Source organism: Lepisma saccharinum, chromosome 1, assembly GCF_977018435.1.
Source record: "Lepisma saccharinum chromosome 1, izLepSacc3.1, whole genome shotgun sequence".
Lineage (NCBI taxonomy): Eukaryota > Metazoa > Arthropoda > Insecta > Zygentoma > Lepismatidae > Lepisma > Lepisma saccharinum.
The window spans coordinates 189,579,177-189,591,869 of record NC_139229.1 but is presented as its reverse complement, the minus strand read 5'-3'; the positions used below and the strand labels follow the sequence as shown (position 1 = coordinate 189,591,869).

Below are 12,693 nucleotides of genomic sequence, written 5' to 3'. Positions count from 1 at the left end.
TTGTAATCAAGGGGTCCCGGGCTCGATGCCCGGTGGAGGCGCATAGTGGTTCAGATCCCACTTTAAACTGTAGGTCCCGTCCCGATTAGCCTTAATGTGCATAAATTGCACTCAAACACCAAATCAACCAATCAACCATGTCTTAGAGCAAGAACCCTGAAATGGTGACAATCCTAATGATTTCTACACATCAGATAGTAGAATCGACACATGAGTTTATAATCGCAACAAGCATTTTAAATATTACACTAGTTTTTGTTTCGTTTGTTAATAGTTTATTGTTAAATACCTATCTCAAAGTTTTGTTGGTCACATATTTTTTTTAAAAAAACGGTAATATGGATGGACATATTAAACGGGCATTTTACTGCTTAATATAAATTTTAAGTTTGGTTTAGGTACACAAGTTTGAAATTGATCCATTATAATGTCACTCACTGCTTATGTAATTTTATTTTTAAACTTGTTGCGACTCCAATGAAACATCAACATTCGTACTTTGTGTTAACTAAGTTCATTGTAGAGTGTTTAGCACAGCGCGCAATGACGCCAGGGGACCCGGGTTCGAATCAGGGCCTGTCTTGTGAGTGTCCCTTCATCGTTTTCATTATATCATCACTCATCCTCATCTTAGCGATTAGCCAAAAGTAGCAGAAAAATGAAATGAAATAAATTAAATCAATCAAACTCCATTGAAAATTGTGAAACTGGTGGAGGCACATAGTGGTTCGGATTCCACTCTATACTGTAGGTACGGTCCCGATTAGCCTTACTGTGCACAAAGTGGACTTACAACATCAACTCAAACCAAAACCAAATTTAGAATTGCTGGTAATGAAGGCACCCACAAAATTCTTGTTCGTAAAGAATTTGCAGTATGTGTTCGAACTTCATTTTAAGGTGGGAGTGCCACGATTGTGTGTTAATTTTTTGTTTAATAATCATGATAGAACAGAACTACAACTCCAAGTGAGTTATAAAAATGTGATCAGTGATCCTTTGGTTAAACTTCAAATAAAAATAAAATTAAAAAAGAACTTTTGTATTATTACTATTTGTATTATTATGGAAGAAGAATTGAATTATCTTCAGTAACAAAGATCAAAATGTTTTTGAAAATATAGAAATGTGAAAAGGAAAGTTCCTCGGTAAAAATACCGAATGTTGCATTTGTTCAATTCGATTTTGATTGATTGATTGATTGATTGATTTAGTTTTATTTTTACTTCGCCTTTCTGCCACTTTTGGCTAATTGTGAAGATGGGGATGGGTGATGATATGATGAAATTGATGAATGGACACTCACAAACACTCATATTCAGGCCGGGTTTCGAACCCGGGACTCCTGACGTCGTAGCGCAATGTCCTATTGTCCAATTCGAATTTTGCCAAATTTTGCATACTTAACTACTGTACATTAAAACAGTAGTACGCTAACGTGACCAACAGGCTATTCAATTGCAGATAGAAATTATCAACATTTTTTCATGATCATTCACTACAATCGCAAATTCTCGAAATTTAGTGACCATTTCGGCTGCACTTGGCAACTCTGATGACTCCACAAACACATTTTGCAGCAAAATTTCGATACTTACAGCTGAAAATTATGGCAGCAGCAGCCCCCATTACTCCAAAAAATGGTCCGTATATGGGGTTTTCACCCTCGCCACCTCCGTGTGCCATGCTGGAAGATTTAGGGTTTTCCGGAAGGTAAGGTGAAACACTGCTAGAGAGAGAGAAACACGTCCAGATATCCACTAAACAAGACGTCCACTGGTAGAAAGACCGAAACCTCTTTACCAGCTAAACATGTGATGTGCAGAGGAAAAGAAAGAAGAAAACGGTTCCACTGAGAGATGTTAATGGACCACGGCATCTCATTGGCTTGCAGGTGTACAGGCTTTACTCGGTGATTTAGACCTATTGTGTAACAGACCGATTAGCAGGAGTCAATAAGATGGATTGGAAAACATCTCCCCAGTATCTTTGTAGCACGGAGATGCTGTTTCGATGAGGTACATTACTGTTAACAACAGACTTTTTACGATTAAAATAAATATATAAATAAATAACTATCAAATTGGACATATTTTTAAACGTTGGCTCACTTGGGAAAATTACGAATTTACATCTCTGAATTTTTCTCTACATTTTAGCGTTTCTTTCTCAATCCCTTTTTCTGGCAATGGTAGGGACTGACAGGTTCGATTCTCGGAATGGGTGATCTCGGATAGGGTAAGCGGCCCCAGGGCCCACCCAGCAGTTGCCCCCCCCCCCCGGTTTTCGCCACTTTTGCCCCTACACTATGCTATATCTTATCTACAAAGGAAAGTATGCTGTCTTTGCCCCCCTAGTTTTGGCATCTTGGTCCAACCCCGGTTTTGGGGCCCAATCGCCGCCACTGTCTATAATACTCCAACATCATTGGCGGAGTGGTGAGCGCAGTACAACGCCAGGGGTCCCGGGTTCGAATAAGACATGGATGTTTGTCTTAATCTGTCCTGAAGACCTGAATGAAGAAGTAGTATAAACGAGTTAAATTGATATGATGTTGAGGTGGGGAAAACTACAGCTTAAGAGGTTTCCTTTTTTTTTAAAAAAAAAAAAAAAAAAGGTTATCACAGCGTGCTACGACGTCAGGGGTCCCGAGTTCGAATCTCGACCTGAGAATGGGTGATTTTGTGTGTTCCTTCATCAATTTCATCATATCGCCACTCATCCTCATCGTCGCGATTAGACAAACTTGGCAGAAAAGCGACGCAAAAGAGCCTAATACAGCATTTCGGATCTTCTCTTTGTTCCACATTTTCGGATCTGCCCCCTCAAAAGAATCCTGGGTACGAGCTTGTATCTCGCTATGTGTAGATCTGTGTAAATAACACTATGTGTAAATAGACAGTAAGTGATGTAAAAATAAATAAATATGGTTAGAGCTCTCGCCTTTGGTTCGAGGGTCCCGACTTCGATTCCTGGTGCGAGTTTCAAAATTTCGTGGTAGACCCACCATCGTGAGGAGAATTGGGGAGATACTTGACACTAATCGTTACGGACTCCCGTCTCGAAAGCAAGCCAACAGCGTCGATGGGACACGATGCGCTGACCACACACCGACAAACGGAAAACCGCTTGGCAGACTTGGATCTCATCGGGCTGCTTGCGTCACGGGATTTGGTTGCTTGTCTTGTTTGATTATTGTCTGTATCTCTCACATTTGTAGTGCAGATAATGATTAAAATCAGGGCTAGGATTTTTATGACCGAAAAATCACCAAAATATGCCAAATAAAATATGCTCTAATGACCTAAAATTTTACAAAATATGCACTAGAATTTGAAAAATATGCCCTTATAACTGGACTGTTTCAAACATCAATATCTAATAGGCTATAGGTATACTGAAATATTTTCACATACGAACAATTTTTAGTTCACTTTATGGGCACGAGTTGCAATGCACAATGAATACTTTCTCGAAATTTTCAAATAAAAATGAAAAAGATTTTGCTGCAGTCCAAAAAAAACCTCGAGTGAACAGATCCACTCCGAAAATGGCTGTAAATTTCTTGAAAAAGCTAAAATATGCTGAATATGACCGAAAATCCATCAAAATATGCTCTATTACGTATAAATGGCCAAATATGCCGAAATATGCCCTTAAAAAGCAGCTTAATTCAATTAGTTTCTTCACAATATGAATTTCTATATATTTAGGGAACACATCACCCTTACCAAAAAAATATGGTAAGTCATGAAAATCCTAGCCAAACTACAATTGAAACCCACGACTCGTGATGACACGACATCAAGTGCAGACTCGGATTAAATACTCTTAGGCTAACAAAATCCTGCAGTCTCCTAGATAAAAAGAAAAGTTCTTCTAGCACGTGAATCTAATTATATTGGCATATTTATATCGTACGATCAAAGAACTCTGCGTCAAAAGCCAAATGAAAGATCTCCACAGTCCACACACAACTGCGCAGATTATTACCTGTGAGAACCAACAAAATGAAACAGATTTTCTTATTTTCATCATAGGGAAGGTTTTATCTTGTCAGCAGAATTTTAAGTTGAAGGACGAAAATTACAAAAGAAAAAATAAGTTATTTATTATTATGCACGGTTTTTGGTAATATACGTGAAATGTATACACAAATTTTACGCAAATTTATCATGATCCTAGTTATAATGTTGATTCTCATAATTTTAGTAATATTCCAGAATCTATTTTTTTTTCATCTTGGGACTCTTCTCAAATTTATTTTTCCTTTTCAGTGGAAGCCCTTTTGCAAATTGAGATCCCAAACTCTCCTAAATCTGGGCTCCTAATCATGCGGATTTTAATACATATAATTTCAAGACGGAAGCATATTTCACATACTACGTCATTGTTTCTATTGTTATAGAGAGTTTGATTTAAACTATATTATCTCAAATCATAAATTAAAATTTCAAAATAAGGTAAGAGAAAGTTCTCAAGTACACCCTCTCTACATTCATTGTTCATTGATTTGACTTATAAACATCGTTCATCCCATAAATGAACTCAACTCTTTAAATTTAACATTCTTCTTGATTGTTTTTGGAAGCTAGTGTGGAGCATATCTCACAGAGTTAAAGAGAAGTATTTCGGTGTACGAATATGTGGCATGTAAATGGGTCCTCCATGAATAATTCAAAGCCAAAAGAGAATTCAGGACACGGTTGCTAAACGAAGGATGTGCCACTTCTTTGAAATGTAAAGAGCGAAGAGTCGTCGCCGTCAAGTTAGAGACATATGTTGAAGTGTTAAGTTGGACACGGTAATCAGCGAGAGAGGGGCTATGGTGATTGTCTAATTAGTGGCCAACGAAAAAACAAAAGAAACAACGACCATCCTTGGTTCAAATGCATGGGAGATTGACAAAGTTGCAAACATTTTCGTTGCGGTGTTTCACACACATCAGAGATAAGTTAACGCTATCATCATTGTTGTTAATGTATTTTTGAGTGATTTCTATCAATTAGGTTAATCGCAACGACGAGGTGTGATGATTGTATGAAATGGATCAGATATAACTCAATTAGTGTCGTAACTTATAACACTGCATAATAACAACATTTTAACAGAATATACAAAATTATTGTTCATTAAAGATTTGCAGGAGAAGTTAGAACTTCAGTTTAAGGAGGGAAAGGAGAGGCAAGATTGTACTTTTAACGTGTTAATTTTTTTGGAAGAAACATGATGTGGACGCCTTGTTATCAAGGGGTCTGGGTTCGATGAAGGAAAATACACTGTGGTTCGGCTCCAACTTTAACTTGTAGGTCCAGTCCTTTCTGTTCATAAAATGAACTTTAAAACAGACTCAACAACACAGTATAGCTCCAAATAAGCTTTTAAAAAGTGAGCAGCATGACTATTTAAAAGAAATACAGAAATCTGGAAAAGAAAATTCCTCGGTAAAAACGCCATTGCATTTTGTTCAATTCAAATTGTTTTGCAAAATTAGCAGTGTTTGTTATATATTTCCATAATTCTTGATCCATAATTTAACTGTGCATTACTTTATGCTGGCACGATGAGGATAACCCTACTTTTTCACATGCATACCCTTCTGTGCGAAGTTGTAGCATGTATTTTCTTCTTCTTTTGTCTTACTCCAGTGGCATAGCAGCCGCCCCCGCAACCCCCGCAATGCGGGGAGGTCCCGAGCTGCAGGGGCCCCGCTATATTCTCTCTCTGTGATCCTAAAAGTTTATATAATCCCATAAATTCAGCAGTTAGTGTCGCTTATTTAAAAAAAAATAATGGATTTACGAAACAGAAAGTTGGTTCCCAGTAACATATATCAGAACGTCTGCGATAATAAGCAGTGGTGTGTTGTCTCAGCCAGAGGGGCCCGCGCAACTTGAGATTATAGGTCTCCTCCGAAATTCAGAATTAAGTTTCTTGTTCATAGATGGCAATCGATAGGAAGCTACTCTCATCTCATACCTTTATAGCTACGTGGTTTTTGTAATAGTAGTGTAGTGTGCCAATCGTCTACAGTTCCGAAGAAAGGTTCAGTTGCTCTACCAATCGATGCCTTATTGTTACCTAAAGAAACAAACTTGATAATTTATGACCTTTTTTATTACCAGTAATATTACGTGATATTTAAAATATAACTTCCCACCAAATATTTTCAAGGGAACCCCCAAGCCTCAGTATGAGATTGAAATAAGATCTGAGATAAATTTCCTACAACCTTCACACCTCTTAGGTTTTACTTTAAAGGGGCCCAAAAACTCAGGCTGTTGAGCCCAGGGGCAATTTTCCCTTTGCTCTTAAGTCCAGTAGCCCCAAATTCCGCCACGCAGGGTATACAACGTATACAGTGATAAAAGTGCTCCAATCGGCATTTCATTGAGTGACAAATTTTCAGTGAATAAAGTTCAGTCGCTGCATCAAGTCATTATTTGTATTAATACTGTTGAAAAAGAAATGTTGTATGGCTTAATTGTAACTCTATTGAGATAATAAATAATAATAATTTTCTATCTCTTAAGACTTGAGTCCGCCTTTACTTCTTAGCAGCAGATTGCAATTGACCCTTTGATATTAGGTCACCATCGACAATGTAGAGGTCCAGTTCAACCCCCGTAACTGAAATCATAAGTTTGCTTGACTATATAACTAACTATTAGTATTAGAAGCATAATGTGAGCGGCTCTTACGTTCAATCTTGGCCTAGTGCAGCCAGAGAATGGCTTTCTGAGCTGAATGTGCATCCACATCTAAGTCCAAAAAAGGAGTGTTTACTATCATTTAAACAATTTCCATTTACAAAAAAAAAAAAAACGTTCCAAACAAAAAATACAAAGGATCACGAACAAAATAGTTGGCTGTGTGAAGCCTTCACCTTCCTTAAAAAAGAATCCTGGCTGTGCCACCGTGTTGAAGTAAGGGAAAATATTTCTAATGTCTTCATTCAGTTATTTATCAGAGATTCAGACCACTCAGATTTAGTTTCCACAAACTACTAAACTGATACATAGCTTTAGTCGATGACAAAAAATGGGAAGGAAGGGTTAAAGTTATTTCATTTTACAACTTAGGTGGGGGGGAGGTTGCTAACTATTGTGCGTCCGTTCCACTCTGGCATCATCACGATGTTTCTTTTTTCCACTGAGGGGGCCCTAATATTTTACTTGCTCCAGAGAACTGCGCTACACCATTGTCTCACTCGTATGATTTTTGTATCGTGCTATGTATCCAACTCGAATAGATGGGAGAGCAGACATAGGTTGAACTTCGTCCTTGAATAAATATGCATTTGCAGTTAAATGAAATGAAAGTGTGGCCAGAATTTCAGCACATACCCTCACTCGGTGTGAGCACATACCCTGTCGGTGACTGAATTGGTCACTCTACGAGCTCGGCCGCTGAGATGAGTATTAACAGTATTATTTAATATCAATGTGCACGTTATCTGAGTACGGTTACAATATATCAGAAACTGTGTTGTATGATGTACAATATTCACATAGCTTACTGGAAACACGGATGCAACTTGTATTGTAAATGAAGATCTTTTGAAGAATATTATCATAATAGAAATGTAGAGTGTTAGAAGATGATGCAATAATATATCCTCCTGCAATTCATTGAAATAATTATTATGTTGATATTTTGTATTGTTACTAGCTTTTTTTCAGTTTCTTTCATGCAGATTGTCCTATTTTAACACAAGTAAATCCACCCTCTGGTAAGCATGCATCACACCATTCCGTCTCTCATCACATAAAGAATATGGTTGCTAATGAAAAATGTTAAAACACATCTTCCCATCCCAACCACAAATGAGTATTAAACGAAAGCGAGAGGAAATAGAAAATAAACAGAACGATAAGAAAGATGTAGAAATAGAGAATGAAGAAAAAGTAGAATGGGGTAATAGAAATAAAAAGGAGAAAGAGAGAGAGAGAGGGAGAAACAAAACAATACAACAAGAAGTAAATGAAGAAGAATGAAAAAGAGAAAGAGTCCTAGAGAATGAAATCAAGAGACATGCTGAGGAAGGGCAAGAGGATAGCGACACGTAGAAAAATTAAAATACTGACGATTCAAACTTGACAGAAGATGAAAAGGGGAGGGGGGTAGAGGTGAGAAACAGAACAACAGAGAAAAAGAGAGAGAGAGGGAATAACTGAGAAAGAATGAGAAAGCATGTGAGATAGAGGGAAAAACGTAACAGAGAACGAATATAATCAAGTAATAAAGATAAGAGGAGAAATTGCAACTACGGTCGGAGAAGTTGATACGTGCTGCAGCAAATATTTCGTCTGTTTACAAGAAGCCAGAGACTTCTCCTGGTATTCCTCCCTTTTGTCTAACCATAAAAATCATTTTAGAGCAGTTATTTCTCAGTTTTGTTTGGAAACCAGGACACTGTCCCGTGGAATTATTTCGTGACTCCGGGACACAGCGGCTCCCTTCAGGTCGTGTCCCGGAAAATCCTGGAAATATAGAAACTTCCATTCGAATACGAATACAGTTAGCCTCGCAAGTCGGAACCTGTGGAATCATTATCCTTGACTCGTTGTACTTGGGTTTAGCGAGTACCGCAAGAGAAACTGGTTTTGCGATGAGTTTGCCGGATGTCAGCTATCGACGTTGTCGGGCATGTGGCGCTACTGTCTATGGGAGGGGATTCACAATATGTTTTCAATGTTTATGTATTTTTAAGTGTTATGACTAAGGCTAGGATTTCTATGACAAAAAATCACCAACATGTGCAACTTAAAAATGCACTTATGACCTGAACTTTTAATAAATACCTAGCAAAACTTAAAAAGAAACCTTAACAAGAACTTAAACCTCTAACTTATAAACTGTGTTTTCTAACAGCTTGAGTTTTATCACAGAAACGTTATTCAGGATGGGACCTAAAGCTTAAAGTTTAAATTTTTAAAGTGGGATCAGAACCACTACGTTTCTCCCCCCTAACCCATGACCCAGGCATGTAGCCAGAAGGAGGGCTAAGAGGGCTAAAGCCCCCTCCCCGAAATTATATTAATATCTAATTTAAATAGTGTATAGTGGTAATTAATTTTACTTCTTTAGCAATATTAAACATTAGATTGAAAATAGTTTAGTGTATAATAGAGCAACCAGCTTATATATTTATATTCTACCATTTAATCCAAAGAATAAATGATCCACAACTCCCAAAATTTAAAGTTTTCTTTGTGAGAGGTCACAGAATGTAAACTTTATGAGTAAAATTTGCCTCTAACTTGTAAAGTCGTTTTTTGAACGGAATGTGTAAAAGTTAATAACAAAATACAATAAGTATGAATTTCAGTACACTAATTGCACAAAATGGAAGAGAAATAATGTCACTCATATGGTGGATCGAATAGCAAAGTCCCTCCATTTATATAATTATAATAATAATAAATATAATAACAATAAATTTGGATTAAAATTGGTTTATTTTTAATAACTCATAATATATTTTATTGTAAAATGACAATTAGGGTCAAGTGCCCATATTTCGGATAGGTTCCTAATTTCGGATACCAAGAAATTTCCACCTTAGAACAGCAGCACCGAAGTGCAGATAGTGCCAACTAACACGCTACATCGTCCCCCAGTTTCACCCTTGTGCGTGACCTTGAGCAATGTTTCGTTACTGTGTGGCTGATATTTCTGACTTTTCCGCAGTTTTGATGTAATATTTCACCATCCAAACTTAAGGCCTACAACTATAAGGTTAGTATTTTCTCACTTCTGTCTAAATTTTATATAATCTTGAGAGATTCAGCAAACATTATTACGTAGTTTCAGTCACATTATTTCAGAGGGGAAACGCACAGAATCGCCATATTGATTATGCGACTGGGTTTCCTAATTTCGGATGCTACACGGGTACCTAATTTCGACTATCCGAAATTGTGCACCCTTTACTCATTAGTAAGCCTATCCGAAATTAGGAAATACCCTATCCGACATTAGGCAACCTTTTTGTCAGACTAAAAATATGCATACAATTCTTTGTTTCATGAAATATACCAAGTATTTCTTATAAATGTTAATATAACTTTCAGTAACATTCATAAATATATGTTCAATGTTTATCAACACATTTATGGCTTATTTTGTTTACATTTAGGTACTGAAAATCTAATTTGAAATTAAGTATCCGAAATATGGGCACTTGACCCCTATAACAGTGGTAATAATTTCTGGCGACGCTTCTGCTGATAAGGGATGAGCCCCCCCCCCCCCGAAATAAAATCCTGGCTACGGGCCTGCCAGGACTCCTTGATTACAAGGCTATTAAACTACCATCATCAGAATCACCACCACCAGAATGAAGTGAACTACCCTTTCTGCCTGCCAGCTTTGAATCTTATGATTTAGAAAACCAGGGATCTGTGAGTTCGAATCCTCGACTGCCAAACAATCCATGTGTGATCATGGTTAGTTAACCTTGCAGTAGAAATCCATCCACAAAGAGTATATAAAATAACCAAATAACAAACCACTTGTGTCGACATGTTCTCGTTAATCACACTGAATTGAACCAGTGAGTTTAAATCGCTGTTTCATCAAAATAATTTTTACTTGGTTTCCTAAATAGTAAATATTTATTAGCACCAGTATACCCTGTAGCGCAGGAACTGGAAAACAACAGATGTATAGTGCAACACCCCAAATTTATGCAAGGGGGAGTACAGTCAAATAATTTGATAGACGCAGCATGCAACTGTTCAGATAATCTCCTTTCTTATTAGCTAAACACAAAAAAGTTTATTTTGCCAACACTATCTGTTCGAAAGAATTCGAACCTATTATTCCATTTATGGTTCTAGTTACCTTACTTAATCTGTGCCGCCCTCCGTGGCAGAGTGGTTAGTACACCGCGCTACGACGCCAGGGGTCCCTGGTTCGAATCCCGACCTGCGCATGGATGTTCTTTGTGAGATTGATTTACTGACTGATTTAAAATTGATGGCACGTCGGCATATTTTACACCCTTCAATACAAAGCATTAGAATGAAGCCCAGAGCTTTATATATATTTGCATACTCGTATTTTGAAAACTTGTCAAAAACTATCTTGAGAATAGTTATAAAAATGTAAAAAGTAAATAAAATAAACATTTTGAATGTTAATATGTATGGAGGTTGAACTTCTTACTACCACCGTCCCCAAATGAAAAAGATTCCTGCGTCATTGTTTATACCAACAATGTATTCAAAGTGTCATGCGTCGCATTCCTTACATAAGTCACTTCCTGATTAGTCTATCTGTGACTATTATAATGCGTCATCAACGGAGGGACACGTCCCCGTCAATAATTCAGAGTCGAGGGACAAGGGAGGCGTATGCTCCAGTCCGATTTAGCATAAATCAAATCGGATCGGCTAAGCAGATTTGCTGTAGACAACAGTTCTTCAATGCTTAAATGCAGATCAGTCTAAATTATAGTAGCGACTGTTTTCGCTCGAAAAACAGAGTATTAACATTTCATAAATATTTAAGTTTATCGTTTTCAAGTTGTTACAAACAAAAAGGACAATGTACGCTTAATATCAAGTTGACTATGGACGTCCGCAAAGTGGTTAAGAGGGAATCCCCCTCCCTGGAAAATTAATGTCAACTTAAATTTCTATATTTCGCACATATAATTTAATTTTAGTCACAGTTATTTATGTAAAAAAAAAACTTCCAGGAATATAAATTTGGCCATTCTGTGGTACATGGATGAAACACAACATCTGAAATTTGATAGCTATTACTGGAAACCATCCCCCATCCACTGGAAAATTTTCAAATAGCACTCTGTGCATTCTGTTATGTCGGCAATCCCATTATTTCCGCCAGTTCACACGAGACACTATGTAACATGTGTGAAGTATCGAGACACAGAAGTACAAGTTCACAATCGGAAACTACTTTAGTATTTAGTACATCCTCTTGTTGACTGTGCCGACCTCAGCGGCGGAGTGGTTAGCACAGCGTGCTACGACGCCAGGGGTCCCTGGTTCGAATCCCGACCTGCGCATGGATGTTCTTTGTGAGTGTCCCTTCATCAATTTCATTTGTATCATCATTCATCCTCATAGTCAAAATTGACAGAAAAGAGAAATAAAATAATCCAAACCATTCAGTCTTGCTCACTACTAATTGTCACTTCGTCATCTGAATTTGATTATTATCTTACGCTGCACGTTATGCACTTACAGATTCCTCGCTTATATGCCAAGATACCTCTTTGCTAAGAACAGGAGAGAGATAAAAGTTTAACACGACGTACATTCGTTCTACGGAGGTTTGAACTTAAGGACCATTGGCAGAGGCAATGGTATTTTATTGACTCTTACACTTTCAGCGTTAAAATGCAGAAAATTAGTTTAGAGTTACGGGGCAGAACAATTCATTGTGGTGTTAAAGGGGAAAACAATCTGTGAGATAAAACTTCCTATCAATAAATACTTATTTCAGGCAACTTCTTCGTATCAATCAATCTACGTGTTGAACTACGCACTATGAAGCTGGCTTTCTGAGCATGTGATGAGCGCGTATGAAAGGAAGTAACATTTTTCAAAGATATAAGAGGTCAAGACTTGAAACAAATTTATCACAGATATTGTGATTCGAATTTACTTCTTCAGAATAGCAGACATGTTTTAAAAAATCTTTGGTAGCAGTGGCAAT

At 37.3% G+C, this 12,693-nt stretch overlaps 1 protein-coding gene across 1 annotated transcript in view; it reads right to left on the bottom strand.

The window, feature by feature from the left end:
* Vha16-1 (Vacuolar H[+] ATPase 16kD subunit 1) overlaps window positions 1-1,800 on the bottom strand; it is a 35,624-nt gene extending 33,824 nt beyond the window's left edge. Inside the window, exon 1 of the mRNA XM_083110028.1 lies at window positions 1,599-1,800. Within this exon, the coding sequence (XP_082966154.1) occupies window positions 1,599-1,686 (88 nt within the window). The 5' untranslated portion in view covers window positions 1,687-1,800. The remainder of the gene's footprint in view (window positions 1-1,598) is intronic.
* Between the last annotated feature and the right edge of the window lie 10,893 nt (window positions 1,801-12,693).